This window comes from Plectropomus leopardus, chromosome 2, assembly GCF_008729295.1.
Source record: "Plectropomus leopardus isolate mb chromosome 2, YSFRI_Pleo_2.0, whole genome shotgun sequence".
NCBI classification, from domain to species: Eukaryota; Metazoa; Chordata; class Actinopteri; order Perciformes; family Serranidae; genus Plectropomus; species Plectropomus leopardus.
This window is the reverse complement of record NC_056464.1, coordinates 19702905-19716645: the sequence shown is the minus strand read 5'-3', so window position 1 is coordinate 19716645 and position 13741 is coordinate 19702905. Positions and strand designations below refer to the sequence as shown.

The window sequence follows — 13741 nt, the reverse complement described above, 5'->3', positions numbered from 1 at the left end:
CCTCTTTGGCCATCAGCACTTGAAGTTTTCTTGACCTCACAATGTTATCTTGTTAAAGAATGTAATGTGGGATTTTTGCTACTGTTTAGCGATTATAATGAGAAAACTGGATTTTTTTTTTATCTGACTATAAAAATAAGATGGACATTTAGAAGTTTGCCATATAATGTTGGTCCTGATCAGCTGTTTGATCAACTGACAACGTGTGGTGATTACTAGCAGTGAGCTGTCAGTCTATCAAAAAAACAGCTACTGTTTCCTTCTTTGTGTTTTGCTCTCCACAACCCTAGATGGGATCAGGGAAACAGAAGCTCTCTTTACACCTGGCATGAAAATGCATCCTGGGTGATCCAATCACAGGTGGACAGCTCAGACAAGTCTTTATGTTCACGCGTCTCAAGTGACCACTTGTGATCACATCTCACTTTCCTGCTCTGCACAAATAAACACATGCATAATTTCTGTTCGCAAAGACCAAATGCGTTGTTTTTAACTGGACAGCAATGTACTTCCTGTGCTGGAAATTGAAAGAAGAAGTAGTAATGGCTTCATAGAGACATTTTGGACAAACCTTGGGAGAAGCGTCATAAAGTAAGGAACAAATGAATATGTACCTTGGTCTACGCAAGGGACATCAGCTAAGTAGGCGGCCCTTCATTGTGGCCCAGGACACATTAACACCATATATTACCTAGAACATCTCTGAATGTGGTCTTAGAGATTGTATTACAAAACGCATTTAGGACAAACTGGGTGAATTTACATCTCTACTTGAAGATGTCTACTTGTAATCTGATCTCCCAAGATGCATGTTAATACCAGATGTAAAGAGGTCCAGAGACGTTTTATTATGGAGGTCCCGGTGGCCTGTCAGGACATCGTACCTCGTACACTTAAAAGGCTGTCAGAATCCTGAGTTACTGCAAGCGCTGTTATCAACTGAGCTTTTCTTAGACACATGTCAGCATGATACTTCAGTGTTATTACCCCCTCTTTTATTTGCATTTCCTGTCCCAGCAGCCCTCAGTCTTTTAATGACGGAAGGAGGATGTCTGTGCAGCATCCTTGCTGTCAAGGAAGACACAGTTCATTATCAGTAGGAATTTGTAACGAACATCTTTTTAGTACGTCTATGGCCTGCAATCTGATAGAAAAACTATATAGATTTACACTGCAGTCATACAGTTTACCTGCTTAAAATGTGTATTGATTTTTGGCACATTTCTTACTAAATTAAGTTAAGATCTTTTGTAGTTTTTTTAAAATCAGAATAACCCCATCTCTGACTAATAAAAAGACTGTGTTCTTCCTTTCTTTCCCTCCTTTTTTTCTGATTTTCTGATATGCATTGGTCAATCTTTACACCAACTAATCTGGAGGGGTGTTGTTCATGTGTTGCTCTTATGACTAATAACCTCTGCAGGAGAACTACCACATAGTGCTTCAAGCTTCATTGATTACTTTCTGCATGTTTACGGGCCCAGAATCAAATGTACAACACATGAGTCTGCCTTTTTTTCATACCCTGAATTGATGTTAATGATTAATTGATTTTAACTATGACCGCAGCCTTGCCGATGGAAGGGCAAGAGGGGTTTTCCATTCACATTAAAATATGTTGCAACTTAAACTGTTGAAGCACTGAGTTCTCCCAAACTGGCCTTTATTTTACCACTTAATTACGCTTTTCCTAAAAGGAAAATCAAGCATTTTGTCTTTTAGAAGCTGTTAACAATAAATGGAAGTTCTGTGGCTGCATAACTGTAATCAGATACATATTCTTCCACCTTCTTTAATCTTGCCTCACATTCAGTCTATATACATCAAGGTTGTAGATTCGGTTGTCTTGTCTCTCACCCCTCTCTGCTTTGGCAGCAGTTGTCAGTGTGCTGTCCAGGCTTGCTCTTTGCCTGAGGCCCGGTAGCCATCTGTTGGAGGAGACCGAATCTCTCCGTCCCTGTCTTTCAAACCGACAGATAGGACCGTCTGTGTGCGTGCATGTTTTTTATGCATTCTCGAATCTACATGCGTTTGTGCAAGCTGCTTCCATTTCCTCCCTGATTGGATCTGAGAATAGGAAGCAGCACATGTGTCTCTCCAAGGGCCTCTGGTCTCGAGTCTGGATGGGCACATTTCTCAACATGTAGCTGAGAAGAACAGGCGGTATCGGGCCGCCTCACGGCTGGTGTGTAGGCGGCCGAGGACAGTGGGAGGAAGAGTTTGAGAAATGATGGAAATTGAAATTAATTACAGAATAAAGAGAGAGTGAGGCCACTGGGAGATGGAGATGTGATAAAGGCTATTTTGTTGCTTCAGAGATAACTGTGTGTGTGTGTGTGTGTGTGTGTGTGTGTGTGTGTCAGAGAGTTCAGTGTGGGGAGGCTGACTTGTCTCACTGCTGCTGGCTAGAGTTGCCAACTCAGCGCTTTAATTGTTGTTTTTTTCCTCTTAAACCATGTCCCCTTCTTTTATACCTGTTTCCTTGAATTTCCACTGCTTCCTTTATCACTTTAGTTGCTCATCTTTACATTTACACCAGCTGCCTCATCACATTTCCCCTGCATGCATAGTGTACTGTATATTATTGGGAAGATTGTGGGAATTCAAGCCTCTTATTGTGTAATTTGTTTGAGTCTCAATGTGTCTCAGGGTGCCAAGAGCAAGAAAAGAGACTGTAAGACGTCTCAAGTCAATGAGAAGCAGTGTCGCACAATGAGACGAGCCTTGCCAACACTGTGACCAATACTTGACAGCACACCAAGGAAGCAAGAGAAATCACATTAAAGTGAGCTAAACAGTGTTGAGTCTCAGTTTCTCTAAGTGCATATTGATTTGAAGCCTCATGACATCCAGTGTTTGCCTCTAATGTCTTCACAGTTGAGCTTTAAAGCCAGTGCATATTTGGTATTCATTGGTCAGCCTGTCACCAAGGGGTCAGGTATTGATTTATTTAACAGATCTGCACTGAAGTTTGGACAGGAAGGACCAGGGGGCCATCCCATTATAGATTTGTTGGACAAACGAGCCTGACTTTAAAGAAAATATCCTTGTACTCTCTCCAATGTTTTATTCAATTTTCTCTTTGTTTGTTACTTAACTTTCTCACCATGCGCAGTGGCAGCGTAAGAACCAGTCAAACAGATTCTCTCATTAATGTGTGAGGCATTCATTTTTCACACATCAGAGCTTGATGCTTTATTATTTTTTTAGTAAGAGGGGACCCAGTGTGGACACAGCCAGTCAAAAATACTCAGGAGCAAGACAAAAACTTAATCACTGCAGGGCACAAAGGAGGTCTCCACGCTCTTAAGCATCAGTTTATTTTTGCCATTACTCTTTTCAAGGCAATGTTTCGATCTACAGTTCTTTTATTAAATTGTTTGCATACCTAAAGGTTCAATACAAAAGGCCACTAAAATTACTTAAGTAATTACACAAAGACAGTCTCTAAAGCTAAAAAGTATGTTTGAACTATGTAGGACTTTGTGGTCATACTCGGGGAGTAATGTTGTGTCGACACAAAACCAGTAGAGAGAGACAGTATGCAGCTTAATGCAATGCAGGACTAATGCTTTTCAAGGAAAACTGTCTTTGTGAAACTGTCAATGTTCAATTGGATTATATGATGTTGCTCTGGTGTTTGGGTTATTATAGCCACACTTTGTTCAAGGCCATTGTAACTGTCATTAGGCTGAACTATTACTGAGCACTTAGAATCAGCTAGGAAGAGAGAAAAAGTGTAAGTAGGAAAGAAATAAACAAGTAACACTAACTTCTCATCAGAAAAAAATCCCAATCGAGATTGGGGCTTTAAGTTCCCTGACATACTAAGCGGATGCTTTGCCGTCGGTCAGTGTCAGGCTGTAGGTGGGTGTATGTCGCCTTAGTTTTTGTGGTGTGTCCCACACCGTTGGCACTTGTCGGACCTTGTTGGCCCTTGTTAGCTGTTTTTCAGCCGAGTCAGGATGTTGAATCTGCGTCAGAGCTGGCAGAGCCCGTTTGTTAGTAAAATCCCTCTGAGTGGCAGTTCAGCTCAGTGCAGAGACAGAAAAACGGAAGTGAGGAAAGCAAGCAAATGGCTTCAGTCGAGAAGTCAGGACATCAAAACCAGCTTGTTATATTTGGTAGGATTATGTTTTTAACCATTAAACTTTTTAATAGAAATGGTTCATAATTGTGTTATTGTTCATCAGCACACTGTAAATATCTGTTGTTCTTTCAACATCAGGTTGCATTGTTAATATGCTAACCAGATAACTTTGTCTAGAATCTGTCCTGACGGTCTTTTGGTTTTTCTTTTTAATAATGATTGCAGACTATCACCACCTGCTATTGAGAGTTATTTCCTCTCACGCAGGTGCACAGGTAATTGGTCGTTGGCTGTAGTCTTTGCAGTGTGTTGAAGCTTAACTTATAGGCCGAGACATGTACAATGTGAGGCAACATAACAGTCAGCCTTCATCACCACTAGTTCTTTGATGTTGGTTTAGTGTTTCTGAGCCTTAAAGGTAAATTCCCTGGTAATGCTGTATTTCCCTAAAATGACCCCAGCTGTAAGAAAAATTCTGCGGGCACATTTGGGGATGACTGTATAACAAAACCATTAAGTGTTTGAGTTCTCACTCTTACCATCAAGTTAATGCTCTAAAACCGAGCTTGTCTTTAATCTTAATTGCTGTTTGTCTGAACTCATTTCACAGTTGACCATATGTTCCTCTCATCAGCGGTGAGATTTAAGTTCTTTAGTCATGTCCCCTCAAGCCTTTCCTCTAGCTAGCAGCCATAAAACGATTTGCTGTGGCTGCCGAACACAGTTGTCATGCTGACTGAAAGGAGGTAGAGCAGTGTGAAGAGCTTGTGTGAGTTATAGCGCTGATAGGAATGATCCAGGCCTAAACATCAACAGCGGGCCTGTGTTCTCAGCGAGCAGGGGTTCACACTGCTGTCTTTGTGTCCTGCTCCCAGTCCCACCAGGATGGGTCACACTTGCTCCAAACACATGCACATTTATTCACACACAGAGTAAAAGCCTTAATACTGTGGGAGGCAGACCTTTGAAACTGTAACATATTAAACTTGATGAGGCTGTGGCAGCCAGGTCCTGATGCAACACATAGGCACTGCAGGAAGATAAAGACATAAGTTGATTATTTTTAATCTGTTGATGCTCAGCCTTGACACTGAATAGTGGGAAGTACCATTCATGCTCTCCTCCGTTTATGTCCAGACTTGTCAGTTTTATCATGCTTCACTGAAACGAAACTCAAGAGACGGTGCGAGCATGCCAGGATTTCTCACAGAAGAGCTGGCTGGCACACTTCTTTCTCTCAGCAAGTTTTATCATTGGTCAAATGTGGGAGTTGATAATGGCTTTGTCAGTTCTTCTCCCAAATCCTATGAAAATGGAAATTCCTTATTAGGATATCAATTTCACAGATAAACAGAAACATTTCTGTAAATCTGAATTGATGGCCCTGCTTCCAAGCCCTCAGCAAATATTCAGCCTATTTTGCTTCAATGTCGCAACCTCCAATTAGCTCCCTAGAGCTGATGGCCAGTGCTCAGTTTGGAGCTGACACCCAAAGACCAGTCACTCACCGATGTTTTCTATGTCTGATAAGCACAGGTAGAAAACCAGAACCATCAATGACCATGAATCTAAATGACTATGTTTGCATGCAGACTAATATTCTGCTATGACTCCAAATATATCAGTATTCTGAATTTGATATAGGTCATATAAATGGCATATTCTGTTTGGATATTCTTATTTAGACCTTTTCCTGAATCCGGCATTTTCTGATTAAGACATGTAGGAAATGTCAGTAATATTTGGGTTTTAGGAGCATTTTTACCACAGTTTACTAGACAAGATCTCTTGTCTGTTTATGGTTAGCTCTGTGCGTTGTCATGGATATGTTGTACACAAACCAACTAGCCAACAGTTTGCAAGGCTGTTGAGGAGAGATGCACATTTCTGGTCGGATGTTCCGACTTTTATATAAATTTCGTAACAGAAACCTGTTCAAAGTTATGAAAGGAATTAGAGAGTGAGGCTTTGTTTGCACAGTCCATCAAGTCCACCACCAGTGGAAACCCTTGAAAAACAATGTGTATTGATGCAAAAAAGCAAAATGGCACAAGTGGCTCCTGCCAGTGCACGTTTTCATTTCTTAATGTTACAAATGACATGTTCGGACACGTTAATCACAGTATGCAAGGCAGGTATTGGTTTAATATTCATCTTCTTTAGCCATGTAAACAGCTCAGTAAGGGCATTGTTTTTTCGCAATATGAGCAAAAACTAGATTTTTTTTGTGAATGTCTATATTTACATTCACAAAAAAAAATCTAGTTTTGTGCATTTGAGGTCTAGACTGGGGAGAATTACAGGTAGTTGTGCCTTTTTTATTATTATAATGTTTTCCATATCAAGAAAAATGTGTCTTTAATTAGCTTAAAGGCTGCTGATACAGTGTGACTGACTCAAGCAAGTCATTTGTCTGTATTAGTGCGGTGAAGTTCAGCAAGCAGTGTGGCACTGAAACACCAGCTGCTGTCCATGGCTATAATATTCACACACATTTGGTCTATTGTTGGAATCGCTGCCAGATTTTGCAACTTGTAGCTTATCACCTGCAGGTATGCTGGATAATTATACCTAAGCCTCAAAACCACAGGTTCACATAATGGGAACTGGCAGATTTCCCTTGGTATAATTATGATAATTGTATTAAATTCCCACGAGGTCCTGAGCAGCTACCTGCTCATCTCCAGACAAAGGTAGATACCCAGTTGCAGGTACTAATTTGAGTCCTAATGAGGTACTGAGCACAAAATCAGTAGGTCCAATTTTGTCCGTAAATAAAAACAGGAGTAAATTCCTTTATCTGCTTCATATATTAATGAAACCACCAGGTACCCCAGAGGCAACAACTCACTTTGTTCTGATATCTTATCTGACCCAAAGGGATTAATGTATTCTTTCCTTTTTTGCAATTAGCGGAGGTTCGCTTTAGTCTATGGCACTTGGGACTTGATTAAAACTGTTCACGTCTGTTTGTACGTGCCGATGTAATGTGCATAGGGAATTCATCCAAAAAGGACCATACGCACTTACTGTTTCTGTCATCTGACCTGATTGTGTCTCTGTTAATGACACTCTCCACATGTGAATACAGTCCATCCATCATGGGTCAGGTTCAGGCTGTGTCCCCAACAGCTGGACCCCTCTTAATCCTGTGGGCTCGCTGGCACTGGTTCCCCTGGCACTCATCTCTGTGTTGGTTCTGCCTGTCTGCCAGTCACATTGTAACCCATCTGTAATCAGGCAGTTTCCTTAGTCCTGCTGGGAGATTTACAAATTCCCCGCTGCTCTCCCCTAGTACTACATATTTTCATGCTAATAACCCCTTCTTCGCCAACACACATGCAGACAGATGATTTGTAAGCACACACTCGCAATTTTCCTCTCTATTTTATTAGTGAGGGTGGAGGAATTGTGACAGACACACAGAAGCTAATCTCATTTAAATGAAACTGGAGACTGTACTGGCAGTCCTCATTTTTCCCCTCTGCCTTTTTTTCTCCTCGTTTTCAACCATGATTCAAAGACGACCACAACTTTCGTACATGTTGCCCAGTTGCTAGGCAGTGGACAGTATTTATTTTCCTGCAAACTCAACTTTCTGCATTCCCTGCTCTGCACAAGCTGTCCAATTCCCCTGTGCCTTCGTCAGTCTGTTTAGTTAAGTGCATTAGAGCATCTTTCATTTCATCTTCATGCCAGTTCAGTTTGTTTTTAGAAGGGATGGGCTAAAGGTTTGTTTACTTATATTTTTAGGTCAGATCAAGTTTAAGCTTAGTTTAAAAGCGTTTATTTTATTGTGGTCAGTTTATGCTGAAAAAGACAAAAGCAAAGCTAAGTCTACCAGTGGTTTGTTCTTCTATGGCACTGAGTGAGATCTGATGGTGACTAAGGCCACCAGTTAGAGAGGAGCTCTTCTTGTTCAGCACTGAGTCATACATTTTTCCCAAACAATCTTTGGAAAGTACTAGTATCAATAGGCTAAGAGGAAATGGTCAGTGTGAGTGTGTGTGTGTGTGTGTGTGTGTGTGTGTGTGTGTGTGTGTGTGTGTGTGTGTGTGTGTGTGCGTGCGTGCGTGCGTTTGTTCATGCAGCTTCAGTCCTGAGCCCCCATGGTCCAAAGGGAGCTATGGTGATAATGCAGCATTAGCCACAGATCAGACAAAGTGGGTAGTGTAATAGTGACAGGATCAGTGGTATCAGTCCGACTGTCATCAGCTCCAGCCATTGTTTTTCCCCACAGAGCCACCAGCAAAACAGATCCATTGCCCCAATCTTGAGATTGATTGCCACTTGAATCACATTAGTGACCATGACAAAATCATCCTCATGATCTTTCAGCAGCTCGAACTGTTCTACTAAATTTATGAGTTTCATTTAGTTGAGGTTTTATTAGTAGGAACAAAGTGTGTTCAGCCCTGTAGGAATTCTGCAAACAGTCTTATTAAAGTACAAGTGCTTGTACAGTCTTTGGCAGCCTTTTACTGCCAGCTGGCAAGTATGCAATATTAAAGCGAAACAGTGCAGCACAGGACATCAATTTCCTCTGCATATATGTATGTACAGTGTAGTTGCTGAAGTACTCATATGGATAACTGCAACAGCAGTGCATTGTTCATCTTTTTCGAGGTGGACATAAAACCTTTATATGGCAATCTGTTGTTCTTTCAATTACTTTTCACGTATATGTTACTATCGTGTTAATGAGGAACAGACTGTATTTTGCAGGCAAATCATTTGAACTTGAGACTGATTTTACATGCAGGGGCTTGAAAACTGAGAATCGTAGACTGTATTTAAAGATGGATGACATGGCAGCTCCCCCAAAGTAAGGCTATTCAATCTCGATCGGCCCCTAAGCCCGCCCCTCTGTGTTAGTGAACGGACATAGGCCAAACTAAAAACTCAAAAGTACATGCCAAATAAATTTTTCCCAAAGACAGTTTCTGTCACCGAAGGTAGTTGCCATCACCCTGATGTTTGTTCAAGTGTTTGTTTTTATGATAAGTTTGGTCTTGTGAGTTATTAAATTATACAAAAGGGGGCTTTTCTGCTGTGATTGACACTCATGATAGCCAATCCGTGCGCTTGCATTCGATTGAGCTGCTCACGATTGGTTGGACAGGTGTTTTGGCGGGAAACTTCTCCACCTTGGATATCGCTACTGCACAGATGCGGGCTCTCAATGACATCACCCTTGCAAGATGGCAACGCTCATATCTCATGTAATTTAACCTCACTTCAGCATAGCAGTGGTAAGTGGGGGCGTGTTGTCCATCTTTACATACAGTTTGTGCTGAGAAGACATGAAATCAGCCAGGAGGTTAAGCGTATTACACAGTGAGGAGAGCTGCTACCTGTTTGTTAACCAAAGCAGCAGTGGCACCACTGTATGTGCCAAACTTCACCGCTCATTTCTAACTGTTAGCAGCGTCAGGTTCACAGGACAAACTCCAAAGGGCATGTTTACTACTTTCAGGGGAGCATGTGCTTGTTGTACGTGTGCGTGTATGTGTCTGTGTGCGTGTGTGTGTGTGTGTGTGTGTGTGTGTGTGTGTGTGTGTGTGTGTGTGTGTGGTGTGTGTGTGTGTGTGTGTGTGTGTGTAGTGAGAGAAATGCCTGCCAGCTCAGCCCTGGTCAGTCACATTTATTAACTCACAGGTCTAGAAAGTACGTTCTGGCAGTTTGGCTCCAGACTCGCATATCTGTGGCTGAGCCACAGAGGCTCCAGGGACAAACTCTGTCATGTCTGACTCTGTTACAGTGTTGCTCTCCTTCAGAGGAGTGCAAAATTATAAATTATTGTTTCTTTTATTACTACTTAAATCAAAGAGGTAGTTAATTGATACAGTTACACAGAATGAGTGTGTGGAGGTTTAGAAAAAGGCCATTTTGATTGCCTTTTGGCTTCAAATTAACATTGTGGTTTTAACCAGCTAAAAGGTCCAGTCTGTAAAGTTTTATAGTGGCATCTAGCGGTGAAACCAGCTGAAACTTCTCCAGGTTAGAATTCCTTTAGTGTTCCTTGTTTAGTAGGTTTTATCGGGAGCTGAATTATCCACAGAGGTCTCTTCCTCTCCAAAACAAACCAACCAGTAAAACAGTTTAAACCAGTAAAAACACATAACAGAGCAGTTTCACATCACAAATTACTGTTACTCACATGCTGTGCAAGCCCAGCACCTGCTAATATGTGTCATCCTTTTACTCTGATGGGGGGGGGGTAACATATCTCCATAACCCCCCCCCCCCCCGAACCTTTAAATCAAACAAAGCTTGTCTGTAATGGTACATATGATTTATTCACGGCTAAGTATTCCACCTGCGCTCAGACACAATCACTGGATTTATATGGAATGCACAATACCCATTTCCATTGAATCAGTCTGCACCTTAGTTATTTCCCCAATTTCTCCAGCAGGGAATCTGTTTACAGTTTTCAATTCAAGGTATGCAGCGAGCCAGAGAGAGCATTTCTTTCTCCGCTTTTCCTCCTGCTTAACAATATGGCCCACAGTCTGTACAGCAGATGGATGAGCGCTTCATCACAGTGTGATTTTGAAATTTCTTGGTGGGAAGAGAGGGGACTTCAGAACCATGACATGGATGTAAATTGCAAAATGTCACAATGTGTTTGTAGGTTTCAACAGAAAATTGTGACCTAGGATGCTCACATCCTGTTGGTTTTGTTACATTTTTGTTCACGTTAGGCCAGTCTTTGTACACAGCGAGGTATGTGATGACACATCTTTGGTCAAAATCTGTGGGATATTTGGGAAAACTGTCTTTATTTCAAGGCAAACCACACATTCTGCTCCATTAGCCAGTCTGAGCTCATATACCACAGAGGAGTAGGAGCTGACAGCTGTCCATGGAAGCTATCTTGGCCTCTTCCTACCCAGAGGCTTCGCTGTGCATGTGCGTGCCGCATGCTGCGTAGTAGTGTATTTTGAGGGTCATCCCAGAGAGACTTCACCCTGGGCGAGTACGAATGGAGAGTGCACTGACAGGGTGTGCGTGCGTGTGTGTGTGTGTGTGTGTGTGTGTGTGTGTGTGTGTGTGTGTGTGTTTGTAGTGTGAGATTCCTTGTGGCAGATGAGCTCTCTCTGGTCGCCTCAGGCTATTAGAATAAACATAGCAGTGGATAAGAAGAGCCCATATCCTGTCAGTGTGAGACGTTTCCATTAAAATGTTGACCATGATAAAGTGACTTGTCTTGCAATCAAAAAAGGGGAATATGACGGCAGGTGGTTTTATTTCCTTTAGAGGTTGAGAGAGGTCGGGATGTTTTCATTGTGAAATGAAGACATCTCTGTTTTGAATTCAGACTGCAGATAGAATTGGCTGAATTGTAACTAAAGGGCCAGAATCCCTGTATGTATATAGTAAGAGAAAACGGGAGGCAGGTCCAGGATGAAAATGAGAATCTATTGCAGAGCTGAAGGCAAGACTGGATGCTAAAGGGAGGGGAGCAAGACATGGGTCCAGATGTGAGACGGCCGCGCTTGCTGTCTGTTTACATTTCTCAGCTAACGGGAGTGTATTTTTAACCTCTGCCTGTTTTTGTTCTCTCTGCAGGTGCTGGGGAGTCAGGGAAGAGCACCATTGTGAAGCAGATGAAGTGAGTGACCGCTCATTGTTTTGCTTTTCCTCACATCATCTCTGATAAATGAATATATGTTTTAACAGCACAGTGACATGTTTTGAATATATACCTATGTACATGTTTTTTCAACATTTATGTGAGGATCAGTACTGCATAAATGCAAAATGAAGAACTATAGAAGCACATTCATTTGTAGATATTGAGTGTGTCCAGCACAAATGTTGCCTGACAACAGAATACCCTGAGTTCGAATCTCAGCCTGGTCCTTTTTATATTGTGTTTGTAGTACTAAATACAATGTTCCTATTGGCTTCCATGTTCCCTTAAATCATCATGTTGTCAATTTGAACATAAAAAATAACCTAAATGAAACACTATAATTTAAAAAAAAGCAAAGATGTTAATGTTTTATATATGTATAAATATGTGTGTCTCTGTGTGTGTGACCAAAGTTTCAAATAATTAGGTAAACTAATGCAGAAATAATTTCCATGAGCAAAACCCTCAGTTTTGTTAACAACTCTTTTCTAATATCGAGACAAAATGACTCAAGCATGTGACTGAATTCGATGTACAGTTATCTGCTCCAGGCACACTACTGCAAGTGTTTAAATACATTGCTACATGTAGCAACATGCTAAGGTCAGGAAAGCCTTGGATCATATTCCTGCTGAGACATTTCTGGTTGTAACGGTTTGTTTAGAAGCTTTTAATCATGATTTTTCACGGTAGATAGTACCACTTTACTTTGTTGCAGTCATTTCCCGGCCACAAAAGATGATGCAAAGACACTGAGACACAGAAAAAGTGGAAATGCTGACCAATCAGAACAGACTAGGCTTTCTCAGAAAGGCAGCCCATAACGAGACAGATGCTAAAATTAAGTTAATTTTCAAACAGAGAAGTCAGAGTTGACTAAAGGTGTTTCAGCACAGACAATAAGAGTTACATTAGTGTATTTGAACATTAAAGCATGTAAACATGTTCTAGTAGATACCCCAAATACCAGTATGGACCTGAAAATGAGCATAATATGTTCATTTTGATGCTCCTTCCTCTTCTGATTCACCCAGCTCCCAATATTTGCATGACAGACGTGTATGGAAATGCATATTAATTAGCATTTTCTCATGATGATTCTACTCTGCCATGTCTCGCGCACACACACACACACACACACACACACACACACACACACACACAAAGGGAATCTATATCTTCCTCTGCACTGCAGCTGATTTGGTGTATGGGATGTCCCCCCTCTGATAAATGCAATCTTCTATCTAGCTGACATACGGTGAGTAATGCATGGAGTCTGGCCCAGTTAGCTTGGCACTCCATGGCTCCGAGCCAGCAGGCTTGAAATAGGCCATTAACAGGCACTGCAGCATGAACATTTATCACCAGCCTTATGGATGAGAGAAACAGTTGTTAAGTGATTGATCAATTCGATTGGGTAGTCCAGTCACTGCACAGTACACAGATATCTTTTGACAATTGTGCTGCACTCGCCTGCTCTGGATTAAACAGGAGAGTGTGTGGGATTTTCCTATTCATAATTCTGACAAGATACATTATTTTTCTGTGAGAGTCACAGGAAACGGCAGGACTGATGATAGGCTTTCTTTTAATCTACTTTTGAAGATCTTAAGAAGAATTGAGAAAAATGCCCTGTGTGACAAAAAAAGAATAATTATGCTTGCAAAAATGTGGCAGTAAGTGTATATGACAGTATTAATAATTGAATTTCAATTTGTATCATGGGCATTCATCACCAGCCATATGGAGGGGAGAAACAAGTGTCAAGTGATTGATCAAATTGATTTGGGAGTCCAGTCACTGCGCAGTACGCAGACATCTTTTGACATGTGTACTAGACTCTCCTGTGCTACACATTGATCACAACAGTTAAGGACCATCTCAGTACCTGTTAAGTGACATAATTCAGTCCTGCTTTTGAATTTGTGTAATCCAGAATTAGTATTACCATAATTGGGGCACTGAGTCTCTATACGCATTTTTCAAGGACAGAATTTATTTTTTGTCGG

The 13741-nt window shown here is 41.3% G+C and overlaps 1 protein-coding gene across 1 annotated transcript in view; it reads left to right on the top strand.

The window, feature by feature from the left end:
• LOC121956064 (guanine nucleotide-binding protein G(i) subunit alpha-2-like) overlaps positions 1-13741 on the top strand; it is a 71929-nt gene that overhangs the window by 39088 nt on the left and 19100 nt on the right. The window contains exon 2 of the mRNA XM_042504151.1: positions 11666-11708. Coding sequence (XP_042360085.1) covers positions 11666-11708 — 43 coding nt within the window. The remainder of the gene's footprint in view (positions 1-11665; positions 11709-13741) is intronic.